The sequence below is a fragment of the Vulpes vulpes genome, chromosome 8 (genome assembly GCF_048418805.1).
Source record: "Vulpes vulpes isolate BD-2025 chromosome 8, VulVul3, whole genome shotgun sequence".
NCBI classification, from domain to species: domain Eukaryota; kingdom Metazoa; phylum Chordata; class Mammalia; order Carnivora; family Canidae; genus Vulpes; species Vulpes vulpes.
Window position 1 is genome coordinate 98793821 of NC_132787.1, and position 16724 is coordinate 98810544.

General features: G+C 49.0%; 1 protein-coding gene across 1 annotated transcript in view; it reads right to left on the reverse strand.

Annotated features, from left to right (window-relative positions):
- Positions 1 to 6774: 6774 nt before the first annotated feature.
- VSNL1 (visinin like 1) overlaps positions 6775 to 16724 on the reverse strand; it is a 101894-nt gene continuing 91944 nt past the window's right edge. Inside the window, exons 3-4 of the mRNA XM_072767667.1 lie at positions 9696 to 9911; positions 6775 to 7750 (exon numbers count right to left, since the gene is read on the reverse strand). Coding sequence (XP_072623768.1) covers positions 7553 to 7750; positions 9696 to 9911 — 414 coding nt within the window. The 3' untranslated portion in view covers positions 6775 to 7552. The remainder of the gene's footprint in view (positions 7751 to 9695; positions 9912 to 16724) is intronic.

The following is a 16724-nucleotide window of genomic DNA, read 5'->3' on the forward strand; positions in this document are numbered from 1 at the left end:
ACCACAGCACCACCAACCCTGACCCAGTGCCTTTCTCAGTCCTTGAACGTCATCCATCCAACTAAGTGTCTAACCCATGTCACAACGGGATTGTGTCACAGCCCTACACCCTGACCTGTGGCATGGTTGCCTGGTTTAAAACCCCTCCGTTCATGGGCCAGGGCTCTTGGCTCAGCTGAGAGGAGCTGGGGAGAAGGGTTAAGAAAACGGGCTCCCTCCAGAGCAGGAAAGCCCAGCAGAGCCAGAGGCCGGCCTATTGATGGGGAGCTGACACCTGTGACCTCAAAGACACATCTGACTTTAGAGCTGTTTAAGAGTGGGCTTCTTAGAATGATAAAACATAGCATCTTGTAGGAAATGCTGTTTATCAACTTTTTGTTTTTTTAAAGGCATGAGTAATACTCTTGCTTGCCTATATTCTCTTTGATACTAGGTAAGTGCTAAATTTTTAAGACAGACGTGGATATTCCAGGAGCATTCCCTGTATTGCTAGCGATAAATATTTATGGAATTGAAAAGGAAGTATTTTAAGAAAAAAAGGCAGTATTTTAAAAGTAGCAGCACTTCTGTTGTTACTGAGGAAAACTGGGTTTTGTTTTTTATTTTAGTGGAGGGGAGAGAGTCTAATTAACCTTAAAGTGAGATCAGTTGGTAAATGAGAAGTCTAAAAATCTGTGCTTTTCTAATCTAAGAATTTACAGAAGGAGGAAATGTATACTGAAAGTTAATGAACATCCTCCTAAAACCATGCAAAGTCTGACCTTTAAAAGTTATGTTTATAACTAATTTGTATCAAAACTTTTTAACATATATGTGCTTTTTTCAAATAAAAAAATGTGGAATATACCACATGCGTAGACTTATATTAGATAAATAATTTTAGTGTCTGAATCTTTGTGATAGTTTTTGAAAGTTATGGTTCTGAATACAGAATGGGAAATAGAATCCTCAGTTACAAACATCTTTTGTTAAGAGTCAAAGATTATTCATTGCTTTAGCCTCACAAAGTTTTGGTTTCAACTATCATTAAGGGAAAATACATACCTTCGATTAATGGCCTAATAATAGTAACATTAATTAGAATAAAAGAAAAAATTTTTTTTGTCTTTAAATATGTGTAACTTCTAAAAATAAAACTTTAGGGGTGCCTGGGTGGCTCAGTCAGTTAAGTACCTGCCTTTGGCTCAGGTCATGATCTAAGGGTTCTGGGATTGAGCCCTGTATGGGCTCCCTGCTCGGCAGAGAGTCTGCTTCTTCCTCTCCCTCTTCTCCCTGCCTCGTGCGCTCTCGTTCACTCTCTCAAAATGTTTTTTAAAAAATTAGTAAATAAATTTTTTAAATAAAACTTTAAATGTGTATGTATTGTGCGACCTCGCTACAGAGGCTAAAGCAGAGGCTTCCCTGACCCCTGGTTCATCATCAGGACTGACCTGAGTAATGATGCCCTGGGAACTGGGAGGCATTGCTCCCTGGGACTCCTAAACCTCACCTCAAGTCCGCGAGGTGGAGAGGTGGGCAAAATTACAATCATTCTCAAAATGACAAATGTGATGAATTGTAGTTAAACCAAGATAGAAATAATAGAGTTACTCAAGCTGATAATCAACAGGAAAGATTCAGGCACAGCCTTCTTTTTTCTTAAGTATTTTCACTTCTCCATCCCATCAAGTGCTGCTTTCTCCCCGCCCCTACCCTCTTCACCTTCACATGTCTTCAAAAATGTCTACAGACCAAAATGCCTCAATTCTGAGTAAGAAGCTATTGTCCGGGACTGGAGCTGGATCAGAAATGTTGCCAGCTGTGGTGGAGACCAAGTCACCCAGATTTCCCAAGAATTAGTACGAGTTATCATTTCCCGAGTCAGGGAGGTTCTGGTTAGGTATAGGACTTGTTTATACATCAACACTGATGCCTATACTTTGACCAAATCAGATTTTCAGGAGAATCGGTTTGGAACTTAGAGTTCTAAAAGTTCAAACAGTAGCATATCTCATGACTTGAAATAAATGACTATGGACTGGAAGGTACATCAAAATATGTAATAGGACCAGCTTTTGTTCTTTAAAGAGTGGTAAAGTAATGTGGATATAAATTAGCTATTTCTTTGAGTCAGCAAATGAAATTCTCTTTTTTAATTATTTATGATACTGATACCGAACCCATTAAATTTTGGCTAGGGCATCTGGATAGAATCCAGAGAAACTAATGTGTCCTGAGACTACTCACTGATCAGCAAGCTTAAGAGGGCTGTTGCCTGGTTTTCTCAAGTTGAAGAATACAGAGATTAATTCATTCAAAAATGATGACGTTCCTGCCATGTGTGTGCTTGCAACAATTTAATGCATGGGGAATGATGCTGGGAGTATACCGGATCTGCCCCTGGGGAGCAAAAATTCCAGTTGAGGGGAACATGTGCTGTATATAATTCCAGAGAACAGTAATTGCTATGTGTAATAAAGCAGGGTAAGAAGTAGAGTGGCAGGGGGTGGGGGGTCTCAGAAGCAGCATTGAGGGAAGACTTTGCAGAAGGTAGTATCTAAGCAGAGCCTGAATGAGCGAGAGAACAAGCTACAGGAAGACCTAAGGCAAAGGTTCTAGGTAGAGGAACTGAGTGTAAGGCCCGTTAAGTGAGAATGGACTTCGTGTCCACGAACCGTAAGGCCCATGTTGGGGCAGGGCTTAGTGAGCAAAGGGGATGAGGTTCAGAGGTAGGCAGGAGGAAGCAGGGTCATTCGACGTCTAATATGTTTTCAGACCTGGTCTAATAAACGTATTAAATATCTCTCTGGCTGCTGTGGGAATAGGTTAGAATGAGAGTATGGTGAACGAAAGCAAGCTCTGACAGCCGTCCAGGTCAGAGGTCAGGGTGACCCGGCCAAAGTGAAGGAGGTAGTGTTCCAGTGTGAAATGAGGCAGTGGGATTTGCTGGTAATACTATGGAGTTGTGAGAGAGGAATCAAGGATGATTGGCCTGGGTCCTAAAAGCAGTAAGAACGATGATGTCATTCACAGGAAAGATGGGGAGGTGGAGGCAAGCACCAAGTAGCAGAGCTGCTGGGCGAGTAACGTCACATTGGTGAGTGTAAGAATGGAAACCAATGACGTGACTTAAGAGTCTGGAGATGATATTTCACCTGCAAGATGCTGGGCAAAATCCGAATTGTATGCCCAAAATACTGGAGACACTTAATTTCTTATAGGAAAGGAGCTCGGGGAACCCCGTTATTTTTTATTTAGAGCTCTAATTGACCATCAGTTTCTTGCTACGCCTCTACACATCCTTTGCCTTGAGGCCCTCTGAAGACATCTGTTAAAACATGTGTTTTACTTCTTGACATGAATTCCAACCACGTGGAGGGAATCATCTGGCCTCTTTAAGAAGGAAGTTCCTATTATTCATCCAGAGACCGTGATCCTGAATGAGTGAATCACAGGCGATACGAAGCCTGCAAACAATATGATTCCCTTGTTAAAAGGAAGACTCGGAATCTAGTTCCCTTGAATATGGATGGCTCCGTGACTGTCTCGTCATCAAGAAAATGGGTGGAAGTGCTATTTCATGACTTCTGAGGTCAGATCAGGAAAATCTAGGAATACTCCAACCTCTTTGCAGGACTACTTGTGCCGGAGCCTGAGCCACCATGAAGGTCGTGAGTGCTGAGGCCACCATCCCACGAGGAAGCACAAACTACCCCAGGACGGGAGGAGCCCTGAGACCACAGGAAGGGAGATGCCAACCAGGCCCCAGCTCCTCCAGACCCCCGTGTCCGCTCAAGCTACCATGTGGCTGCAACTATAGAAGGGACCCTGAGCCAGAATCGGCCACATGAACCTCTCACAAACTCCTGACCCACAGAAGCTACGGAAATACTAAAATGATTATTTCTATTTTTAGCCACTAAGTTTTGGGGTGGAGTTATTGTGGAGCACTAGTAACTGAACCACTCCTACTACTACCCACCCCTAGAAACTATCTTGAGATGATACTTCCTGGTGTTTTACATGCCTTTGGTTTTCTTTTTGTGAGAATGCATATTTCATTTATATATATTACACCATGCATGAGATTTTGTTTCTGTTTTTCCCAATTGGCATTTAAAAGAATTATATCCAGGGTGCCTGGGTGGCTCAGTCGGTTAAGCATCTGCCTTCAGCTCAGGTCATGGTCTCAGAGTCCTAAGATGAAGCCTTGCGTTGGGCTCCCTGCTCAGTGGGGAACCTGCCTCTCCTTCTCCCTCTACCCCTCCTTCCTCTCGTGCATTCTCTCATAAAAAATCTTTTTTAAAGAGCTATGTCCATTTTGCTGTCAGTCTGTTGCCTCCAGCCAATGTGTAGTATGCATAGGCTGCATCAACCACGTTTGACTTACCTAGTCCCCTAGTAATGAGCCACCAGATTGCCCGTAGAGCTGTCACAGACATCCTGGGACGCGGCCCTCAAGGCCCTCTATGAGAGCTTCTTGGGGCAAAATACCCAGAGCTGAGAGTGCTGCCTCGAGGGCATATGCACACTTACTCTAGCCAAGTGCCGCTGGACTGCTCTCCCGGTCACTGTTCCCGGGCCACGCTACCGGCGCTGTGTTCACTTGCTGGCCTGATCATTACATTTTATTTATGAAAAGAACTAGTCAGGGGCACTCAGCTCGGGTGGGATCTCACGTTGTGGGAAATAGCGTTGCTCAGGCTCTGTGCTCAGCAGGGAGTCTGCTTGAAGATTCTTGCTCCCTCTGCCCCTCCCCCCACTCGTGTGCCTTCTCTCTCTCTGAAATAAATAAATGTTTTTTTTTAAAGAAGAAAGAAGGAAGGAAGGAAAGAAAGAAAGAAAGAAAGAAAGAAAGAAAGAAAGAAAGAAAGAAAGAAGAAAGAAAGAAAAAGAAAGAAGAAAAGAAAAGAAAAGAAAAGAAAAGAAAAGAAAAGAAGAAAGAAAAAAGAAAAGAAAAGAAAGAAAAGAAGAAAGAAAAAAGAAAAGAAAAGAAAGAAAAGAAAAAAAAGAAAAGAAAAGAAAAGAAAAGAACTAGTCAGTCCTGCTGGAGAGGTTTATTTTCCCCCATGATTGCCCTGAACATCCACATAGCTCACTTCTTACTTCAAATGTCATTTGACCTCTCTTTCCTAAATAGCCACTGCCTCCCATCCTTCCCCATCCTTCTTAGCTTGTGCTTTTTTCCTTCATTGTTCTTACAGGTGGTCATCTCGTGTGCGTGTGTGTGTGTGTGCGTATGTGTGTGTGTGGTTTGGTTATTGTCTGTCTCTCCCCGTAAGGATGGTGCTGGGTGCGTGGTAGGTGACCGTGAAGATTTGCTATGAAGGCAGTACCAGCGTCAGACTCAACCCAGCACCTTTCTAAGGAGCCCCTCTAGCTCCTCACCCCCGCTCCCCCTCATTTAGGGGCAGAGAATATCGGGAGGCACCAAAGATCTCCCATCTCTCCTGCCCCCACATTGGACTCACCAAGCACAGGGGTGAAGGACATTCTATTACCACTTGGGATGGTTCTATCAGTGATTCAGGTACCGTCGGTGTCCTGAGTGTTTGTGGTGAGGTGTGCTTGCTCACAGCTTCCTGTGCAATGGGTGCATGGAATCATTAGGCCCTGGTCTCTGGTCTTAAGTTAATGATCCTAAGACAGACAAAGGAAGAGTATTTAGGGGGGAAAAAGGCACTCGATAAAAAGTGAATAACAAAGCACTACCCTGATACTATAACTATGAGCTACATGTGGCAAATTAAATTTAAATTATTATTTTTTTTTGAGAGGGATATGGGATAGGGGCAGAGGGGGAGTGAGAAAGAGAATCTTAAGCAGTTTCCCTGCTGAGCACAAACCCAATGTGGGGCTGACCCTGAGATCATGACCTGAGCCGAAATCAAGAGTCGGATGCTTAACCGACTGAGCCACCCAGGCGCCCCGAATTTAAATTGAAATGAAAAATTCAGTTCCTCAGTCACACTAGCCATACTGAAGTGCTCAATAGTTACACGTAGCTAGTGCAGACATACACCTTTCCATCATCCTAGAAAGTTCTGTTGCACAGCACTATGGGAAAAACTGAGCTTCTCTAGAAAATACCAACCTGTCTTTAGAGTTCTTGAGGTAATCTCTTCTGTCTGCTCTTCTCAGGTTTAAAAGGGTCAGAATTTTGTTCCATCATTAAAAATGACAACTAGCGGGGCACCTAGTGGGTTCAGCATCTGACTCTTGATTTTGGCTCAGGTCATGATCTCAGGGTCATCAGATTGAGCCCCATGTTGGGCTCTGCGCTTAGTGTGGAATCTCCTTAAGATTTTTCTCTCCCTCTGCCGCTCCCCCATTCTCTCTCCCTCAAAAAAGAAAAAAGAAAAATTAAAAATAAAAATAACAACTAGTATACTTTTGACTTGGAAAGACAGAAGTGTTCTTTCCTACGGGCTGCCTCTGGAGGACACTTCTCAGCTGGCTGCATGTGTCCTCCACACCATGGGAAGAAGGTAATGTGTCGCTAGCACCCAGTCACATTAAGATGAAACTTAATTTTATACAATGGGTATTTTTTTGAGAACAAAGAAGTTTCATGTTTTATTTAAACTTCACCTACCATGTTCATTGCCCCTCTTTTGAGGGCCAGGATGTACAGAGTTGGAAAGTTGCTTTTCTCCATTTCATTGTCATTAATTCTCTGAATTCTGAGGTCGTGTATTTCAGAGTAGATTTGCTAAGCTGCTGCTAGCTGATGCTTGATGGTCATGAACATCCATTTCAGATTTAAAATTATGAAATAAGAATTGAGGGAGAAAGTCAAATGTTATAAATTTATTTGGGACATCTATTGCCACCTCTTTGGGAGCCTTTGAAAATTCAAGCAGAAATCAATACACTTCCAGCTTTTTTTTTTTTTTACTTTCAATAAATAATATCTTTGTGTATATGTATATATAGAGAGATATACTTAATTAATGAGTCATGTAGCAGGATTTTTAAGTTTTATACTGCAGTAATTCCAACATAGCTCTTTCCAGATTGATAGAATGCAAATGAGGTAAGAGTTAAGGCAAACCTAAAAGGCATGCAAAGGTAGCACATTTATCTTCACTGATAATACAAGCTCTTGAGTGCGGACCACACAGGGAAGCCAAGGCCTCTCCGTGTGCCTGTCCAGTACTATTTTACACGAGAATGGTGACACAGCTTATATTAAGTTACATTACCAGGGGGGTCTCAGTGCTACTAACATGTAATCAAGGAGACACGAGCATTAGCAAAACATGAACAAGAAACCATAGAACTTTTTGCAGCACATTTCTGCCCAGGCTTGAAGGGAGAAGGGTTTTTATGAAATGATGTTACACATATCACATTGTGGCAGGTTGTCTGTTTTATAATATATGCTTTTAAAATTCATTAGCAAATGACATTCTCATGCACACAAGTGTTTCAAACACAAGAAGCAAGTCCATTGATAGGTAGTCCAAGCAATATTTGTGTGCGTGTGTGTGTGTGTGTGTGTGTGTGTGTGAATAGCTGCAGACTGAATGGAACATTGAGACTTTTGTCAGTCCATAGCGTTGACCTCAGCTCATTTCTGAATGTCGCACTGCAGAAGTAATACAATGGAAGGGTCGCTCTTTGCAGCTTCTTTGAACTCATCCAGTGTAATCTGGTCATCTTTGTTCTTATCCATCTTGCTGAAAATCTTGTCTACTCGCTGCTCAGGCGTGAGACCATCCTCGTTCATCTTCATCATGATCACCGTGCCTACCATCTTATAGATAGCCTTGGGAAAACCAGAAACAGAGCGTAAAGTTCTCCCATGATATGATAAAAGATTTAAATTTACTTCAAAGGATTCCTAAATCGTTTTAAATAAGACAGCGATATAATCAAATATGTGTGAGTCTTGTGACCAACTGGACATAAAAGAATTTCATCCGACTCCCAGGTTGGAGGAAGTGGGGAGACAGAGTACCTCAGTGGTAAGTGCAAGATTAATGGATGAGGAGAAGACTCAGGAGGAAAATGATGACCTCGGTTTTAAACATTCTGGGTTTGAAGTGCACATGAAAGTCACCAAGCACTAGCCCTTGAAGATTTAGGAAAAGAGAAATGTGGTCCCAACTGTTAAGGAACTTACAATCATTTGCTAAGACAACCAAGCAAGGTGGCCCAGTAATGTTCAGCCCAGAAAGGTTAGTTTAGGGAGATCTGTGGATCAGGGACTCTGTTCATAAGTTAAAGAATTTCGACTTTCACTTAACTGTACACAAGTAATTCTCAACATGGGGATTTCCTAGATAGAAACAACTTTCTTAGGAAACTTCCTGAAGGAAAACAAATGCCCATCTACACCAAGACCTGCAGGTGAATGTTCTAACAGCATTATTAATAATGGTCAAGGAGTGGAAACAGCACCAGCACTCATCGACTGGTAAACAGGTAAACAATATGACAGATCCATACAACTGAATACTATTTTAGCATAAAAAGGAATAAAATACTGATAAATCCTACAACATAGATTTTTTTTTTTTTAAAAAAGGAATCCAGGCATAAAGGCCATATATATTTATATTGTCTGATTCTGTTTATATGAAATGTCCAGAGACACAAATCCATAGAGACAAGAGCCGAGTCATCTGAGTCTGTAACAGGAATAGGCAGGTGGCATGAGAGGTCTTACTGGGGGAAGGGAAACGTCCTAAAATTGGATTATGGGGATGATTGCATACTTTGGTAAATTCACTAAAGATCATTTAATCGTCCAGTTAAAATGGGCGACTTTATGGTCTGCAAATTATAACTCAATAAAGTTTTGTAAGATGTCAGAGGAGCTACGGACAGCATCTATGCCACCAGGGGAAAGCTGGTGAGGAGGTGGGGGCGCCCAGCAGGGCCGCGCTAAGCCCAGGGCAGAAGCCCCGCGTCGGAGAGCAGCCGTGGCGCCGGCGTCAGAGCCCGGGGGCTTGGATCTGGACTTGCCAGCGCTGCGCGGGGACGGGGTCGGGGGACGGGGGACGGGGGACGGGGGTCGGGGGACGGGGGACGGGGGTCGGGGACGGGGCGGAACTGGGGGCCGGGCAGGTAGCCACCCGGGCTCCGGGCAGGGAAGAAAGGAAGCCGCGCAGCCCAGGCTCCAGGCTTCCTCCGGTGGGGGGGTCCTTAGCCTGCCCTCTCGGGGCCCGCCGGGTCTCCAGGCCCAGGAAGCCCCACCTGCCCGGCCCCGCCCCGAGGGCCCCCACTCCGCCCCAACCTGAGCCTCCCACCCCATCACGAAAGCCCCGCCCCGCCCCGCCCCTGACGCCAGGTTCCCCGACGGCCCCGCCCCGCCCCGCCCCTTGCCCCCCATCCTGCCCCACCCCCAGCTCCGAGGCCCCCACCCCCTCCCTTTGAGAGCCCCGCCCCCCCCCCCTCCCCGTCTCCCTTGCTCCCTCCCAGCCTCGCCCCGCGGTCCCTCTCCCCAACCCCACCTTGAGGGGCCCGGCCCGGCCCTGAGGCTCCCCGGCCCTGGCCTGGCCTGGCCCCGAGGTCCTTGTCCCTCTCCCCCGTCCCGGGCCCCTCCCCCCCAGGTCCTTGTCCCCGCCCCCAGGCCCCTCCCCCGAGGCCCCTCCCCGCACCCCCCACCCCCGCCCCGGTCCTTGTCCCCCTCCCCCCAGGTCCTTGTCCCCGCCCCCAGGCCCCTCCCCCCAGGCCCCTCCCCGCCCCCCCAGGGCCCGCCGCCCCACCTCGATGATCTCCAGCATCTCCACCCTCGTGATCTTGCCGTCGCCGTCCAGGTCGTACATGTTGAAGGCCCAGTTGAGCTTCTGCTCGAAGCTGCCCCTCGAGGTGATGGACAGCGCGCAGATGAACTCTCGGAAGTCGATGGTGCCGTCGCCGTTCTTGTCGAAGGTTCGGAAGGCGTGCTGCGCGAACTTGGAGGCGTCGCCGTAGGGGAAGAACTGCGGCACAGGGGCACGGGCGGCTCGGCTCGGCTCGGCTCGGCTCGGCTCGGCTCGGGGGCGCCCCCCCCGCCCCCGCTGCGGCCTCCCGGGCTCCCCCGCCCCCCCCGCCCGGCCGGCCCCCGCTCCCCCCCCCCCCCCCCCCCCCCCCCCCGGTCGGGGGCGCGGACGCGGGCCTCTGTGTGCCCCGGCGAAGCTGACAGGCCTTGTCCGGGTGGAGGGTGGAGAGCAAACACACCCCCAAACCCCGAACCAGAAGCAGAAAGGAACCCTGTGCTGTTCTACGGCAGAGAAGGGCATAGACCTGTTTGGGGGTGATTAGGTCCCGCAACTACAAAGAGCAGATTCCTGAGGACGTGCCTGCTGTCCCTGCTCCTTCATCAGTTTGGTCACTTGCCACTGGGCCAGGCTGGCCAGGCTGCGTGGGGACGTGGGGACGGGCGCCTTCGTGCCCCCCGGGCCCGCCTCCCTCGGGAGCCCTCCGCGCCTGGTCCTCCTGTGCCTCCTGCCCCGGGGGACCTGCCGCCCACCCCTCCCACGCCTAGAAGCTCACTGGAAGGAAGAACATTTCCCTGCAGAAATAAAAGGTTTGTTTCCATGTGAGACCCCATCGGTGAGGCCAGAGAAGAGACGAGCATTGCACTGGGGGGGGGTGGGGGGGGGGTGGGGGGCGCGGCTGACCGAGGCCTGCACAGCCCTAGCACCCACTTCTGGACACCAGGATCCGTGGTGCTTCTACAGCTCTGGGGAAAAAATCCCCCCAGAGCTGAATGGCTTCAAACAATTATTTCATTAATCTCAGAAACTAATGATCTGACGACCATTTCTCTTTTTAATCAGCAACATTCTTCTGAGGCTTGGAGGACAGCTTTCTCCTCCCGCTCCCTCATCCCCTGAACAGGCGACTTCTGTCCTTCAATTTTCATGATTCATCAAACTCCACTGAGGCCTTTTTCTGGTCAGGCCCTGTCTTCCGTACCAGGAAAGCAGAGACTCCCAGTCCCCAGGCTCTGGGATTTCACAGCGACTGGGGAAACCCAAGGCGGGACTGAAAATAAAGGTCAAGGTCGTGTCCTCTGTAAGAGGTAGGACAGAGGAGGTGACAAGGCCTTCATTCCTAGCCTCCAGGCCTCGCCATTGGGTTCCAGGTGGAGGGTTCGGAGGGAGAAGCTCCGTCCTCCTCCACCGGCCAAGCCTGGTTCCCCTCCACCTCCCAATGCCAGAGGGGGCTTGGGTTCCTGAGGACAGGCTGCCACCTGCCGAGTTTTGACCTGAACAGTTTTGACCTTGACAGTTTCTGAGTAGGTGACTTTGATCCACATGTGCTCTGAACTATTCTTTAACTTACGGTACCTCTGACACCAAATGTATGGGGTTTGGTTTGGTTTGGTTTTGGGGTTTTCCCTGCTAACAACTCCGACTTTCTGGAAGTTAACCTGGCCTGGTTGAGTTCAGTTCCATGCTGAACAAACCCCTGGGGAGTCAGTGCAGCCCCCCACTCATAGTGAGGGCTCAGTCCGACAGGACTGCCCTCAACCTCAGATGCCACTGACATGTCCCCGATTGCCACCTGTGTACTTCTCATAGACCCGATCTAAAGTCAGGGGGTGCCCACAATGCCCTCCTTCAAAAATTTGCTAGAAGGACTCACAGAATGAAGGCAGGCACTTTATTTACTAGTACCAGGTTGTTTTAAAGGCCGCAGCTCAGGAAAAGCTCAGTGGAAGGGCCGTATAGGGCAAGGTGTAGGGTGAAAGTGCCCAGAGGGTGCCTACAGAGGGCCCTCTCCGGAAATGCCACCCTAATAGCGCCTCAGCCTGTTCACCAGCCCCAAAGCTCCTCAAACCTGTGCTTTAAAGGGCTTTAATGGAAGCCTCATTACATAGGCACAGTTAATTAAATCACTGGCTAGTGATGATCTAATTCGATCTCCAGGGGGAGGCCGGGGAGGGAGCTACAAGTTCCAATCCTCTAACCATGCCTCAGTCTTTCAGGGTGACCAGCTCTCACCCCCAAGCTATCTAGGGGCCCCCAGCCACCAGTTATCTCATTAGCGCACAAAAGGCACGGTTGTCATCCCTGACATTCCACGGAAACTAAGACCAAGTATATACCTCTTAGTAGATCATTGTGTCACATGTGCTTGTGCACGAGAGTGTCCTCCACCCCTTTCCACTCTTTGCTGCTGTGTTTATCTGCCTTGTGGGCAGGAGTCTTAGGCGGAGCAGAGGGAGCCCCGGGCAGATCCCCATCTCCCTAGTGCTCTGCAAACCCCCCATCTCCATAGTGCTCTGCAAACCCCCCATCTCCATAGTGCTCTGCAAACCCCCCATCTCCGTAGTGCTCTGCAAGCCCCCAGCTTTCTACACAGTGGCTCGAGGCTACTGGGTGTCCTTCTCCATCCGTGTGGGCCCCTGGCAGTGAAATGCTGTACTTATCTTATTTCTCCCAGCATACCTTAAAGTGAAGGCATATCTGATAGTTTCATCTGAAGTCAGCCGGAAACTTCAGGTCAGTATATTAAAAATTAATTTAGATCTGAAAATTCTTGAGGAAAACAAAATCGATTGGGCCCTGTAAGTGCCATGTGCCCTGTAGAAGGTCTGTTTATTGACTTTTATGGCCAACACGTTTACTTCAGAAGAACTGAGCATGTGCTCAGGAGCCCTCATCTATCTGGAGGGCTTGTTCCCTTTAGAAAATTCCTCCTGTCGTGTGCTGAGTGCTTGGAGTTTACCTAACCAGGGGAATGCTCTTTCTTTTGATGAAATGATTCAACTCTGGATGGATCATCCCAGAAAAAAATGAAGTCACACTCATCAATGTCTTTAGGAAGAAATCAGGATCTTGGACTCCTGTTCACTTCCGGGCTATGCTAGTGCCTGAGAAGTATAAGTATTTTTTGCATATTGTTGCTTGAGATGTGTTTCATTTTTTAAATTCAGTGCACTTTGCTTGAGTAACTGTATTATATCTCAGTGTGGAAACAATTTTCAGTGGCGTTAGTAATCTACAAGTCCATATGATAAATAAAAAAGAACTTTGAGGTTAAAAAAAAATCTATATTTACGTGTGTGTGTGTATATAATTCCATTTGTGTTTTAGTCCGTTCTGGCTTCTGTAACAAAGCGTCACAGACTGGATGGTTTATAAACAGAAATTTAATTCCACTGGAGGATGAAGTCCAGTATCAGGGTGTCAGCAAGGTCAGTTTCTGGGGAAGGCTCTCTTCTGGGTTGCACACTGCCAGCTTCTTGCTTTGTCCTTGTGGGAGGCAAGGAAACTCTAGGGTCTCTTTTTCTTTCTTTTTTTGGAGTTGAGGGAAGAGGGGATGGGGGAGAGAGAATAATCCTAAGATCTTAAGCAGACTCCATGCCCAGCACAGAGCCCGGCATGAGGCTGGATCTCTTGACCCTGAGATCATGATGTGGGCTGACACCAAGAATCGGGTGTTTAACTGAGCCACCCAGAAGCCCCTGTGGGGTTTCTTATATAAGGGCACTAATCCCATTCCTGAGGGCTCTACCTTTAAGACCTAAGTTCCTTGCACGGCCCACCTCCTAATACCATCATCTTGGGCATCAGGTTTCAACATGTGAGTCTGAGGAGGGACACAAATATTCAGTCCATGAAGGATTGTTTGAAAGAAGATGCATCTCGTTGTGAGAAATTTTAGAAACTGTAATAGATGATCGAATATAGTTAGTCTTTGAGATATTTCTAGTTTCTATTTCATGTTTAGGTACAGACACAGTTTTTCTACTTTTGGTCAAAAGTTTTATAGCTGGTAGGTCTTGCATTTCCATTAATAGGAAAAAGCCACGTGGGAAGCAGCTGCAGATGGTCAGCTGAGTGAATCCAGGTGCCGGAGTCCTTCTGGTGATGGTGGGACCTGGGTCTTGTGGCTCTTGGAGGCCACACCTGGGGGCTTTGGCACGTTGGGGCAGCCTGTCCTCCTGAGGGCGCCTAAGAGAAGGCTCCTCCTCGGGGGAGCAAGGTTTGGGGGCGGCTCAGGGTCTGCTCCAGGTGCTGGCCAGCAGAACCCTAGACTCAATTCTCAGAGTGAGAACGGCACCATCAGCTCCAGTTTGGACAAGGTATCTCTGGGGGTGGAGGTGACCAGGCCAGACCCCCAGGTTCTAAGGGGGAAGGTGACAGCTGGCCGGGATGGTTCCCTGGAGGCAGTTTCCTCAGGGCCCTCTCTGGAGCCCCCTTCCTCAGGTCCAGCGCCTGCCCTTTTGCTCTGACACATGGGGACACCAAGCTCAGTAGTGGGAGATGGCAGATGGTGGGGGCTGGAAGGGCCCTCTGTCCCTGGCCACTTCCGGCCTGCTGGTGAGCCTCTGACCTCAAGACTACACGCCGATCTGTCCCTGTTATACCGCAGGGACAATCCTGTGCCCCAGCAGCACCCTGCGAACACGGGCTCTCGATGTTGCTGGCCCGTGGTGGGGCCAGGACCCAGCCCACCGAGTGTAGCATGATGCCCACAGGGAAATGTCACCATCCCTGCCCTCTTCTTGCTCAGTGACAGGTGGGAGGAACACGCGTTTGTCCCGTGGCATTTCCCTGGACAGATTTCTTGAGGTTCCTGAGATACGCTTTCAGGGCCGCACATCCTCCTTTCCTTGGCTTCTCCTCCCAGGACGCCAGGACGTGAGGGCTGCCACTGTACCGGCCAAAGGATGGTGGGGAGCTGGCTGCAGAGAAGGGCTGCGTCCTCTTTCTGGGGGCGTGGGGGGTCCAGGACTCCTCCACTTGGACTCTCAGCCTGGTAACCCGGGTCACCTGGCTTTGGAGCTGGGGCATGGCGAAGCTCCCAGGGCTCCCAGGGCCCTGTGTGGGGGGGCAGGCAACTGTCCTCCTCACTCAGCGCAGTCCGGTCGAGATGATCTCTGTCCCTGCGTGACCTCTCTACTTGGCTTTCCATCTGGAGGAGTAAATATAGCTTACCCTCTTCCCTCCCTTCTGCCTCAGCCAGAGTCCTGTCCCCTGCCATCAGATTCTGGCCACGGTCCCCTGATGCCCTCCTGCCTCTGGTCTCCGCTGGGTCCAACACCCAGAGCAGCACCGATCCCCCTACAGTCTGGCTCAGACCGGCTCACTTCTCTTCACAGAGACACCCGGGGAACCCAATCCCAACTCCTTGGCTTGTCCTCCGAGGCCTTCTACACGTGACCCACTCGGTGCCTTCAGTGCTCTGTGTCCTGCTTCAGGCTCTGCTCTCCAGAGGTTTGTGGGTGCAGAGCTGAAGGTTGAACTCCTTCCCCCCCTTAAATATTTTATTTATTTATGAAAGAGAGAGAGAGAGAGAAAGAGAGAGGCAGAGACCCAGGCAGAGGGAAAAGCAGGCTCCATGCCGGGAGCCCGACATGGGACTCGATCCCGGGACTCCAGGATCACGCCCTGGGCCGAAGGCAGGTGCTAAACCACTGAGCCACCCCCTGAAGTCTGAACTCCTAACCCTGGGGTTTGTGGGGCGTCCTGATTGCCCCAGCCTGCACGCACCTGTCCCTCATTCCCCTGCTTTCTCCTCTGTACCCCGACTGTGGTCCCAGGTGTCACCGAACACGCCCCCCACCCCCGCTTTTGTATTTTATATGCCTTCCCTTTCCACCCCTTTCCTGGCCCATGGAGAGACCCACCTTTTCTCTATGTCCAGCTCCAGTGCTCTGACTCCCTGGAACCTTCATGGCTGGACTGGATCTCCCCATCTGCTTGCCTATGCTTCACTCATTTCTGGACAAATCTTTCCAAACCCCCCGCCTTAGACCATAGTCAGCCTGTCCCTGCTGTGTCCCTGCTGGTGCGAGGGTTCTGTGAGGGCAGGGACGGTATCTCCCCTGCACCCCACCGCTAAGCGAAGTGCCTCCTAAGGACGAGCTGCAGGACTCCGGCGAGCGCAGGGTCTGCGGCCACGCGCGGCTTTGTATTTGTCCTCGTCTCACCCTCCCATCTGTGAAATGGGGCTGCTGCATTAACTAGATGCTGTCATGCTCCTGTGAGGGAAGACAGGGGTTTCCACCAACCAGTAATGAAAACCAAGGCTCTGACTCATTAAGATGTGAGCTCAGATGCCCGGGCGGCTCAGTGGTTGAGCGTCTTCTTTTGGCTCAGGTCGTGATCCTGGGGTCCTGGGATCGAGTCCTGCATCAGGCTCCCCACAGGGAGCCTGCTTCTCCCTCTGCCTGTGTCTCTCTGCCTCTCTCCGTGTGTCTCATGAATAAATAAAATCTTAAAATAAATGTCAGCTCTCTCATTTCCAGAATTCCCTATTCCCCTTCACTGCTTAGTTTTTCTCCAAAAAGCTATCATACCATGTATTTCAATTATTTATTCTTTTGTCTTTCTTCCTCTATGAGAAAGGTAAACTCCAGGAGGGCAGAGAGCCTCGGCTGCTACACTATTTAGGTCCTTACAGAATCTCTACATAGCAGGTGCTCGAGACTGACTTAGCGAATGAATGAGTGAACGGATTTCTCTTTGAGGCCGGCCTTCCTCACAACTGTACTGCATGGCCGCAGCCCATTACACATTCCCTGCCTCCTAGAATCCTCAAGACAACCCAAAGGGATGGTTTGGCTCTTTCTCACTTTTACTTGGTAATAGACAAGTGGGTTTTTAGAACAGAGGTGTCCTCAGCCCCGTGTGTCATTCCTATGTATTAGAGGATTATTTATTTATATATTTATTTTTTAAATATTCTTTTTATTTATTCATGAGACACACAGATAGGCAAAGACATAGGCAGAGGGAGAAACAGATTCCTTGTGGGGGGCCCGATGTGGGACTCCATCTGAGGACCCCGGGATC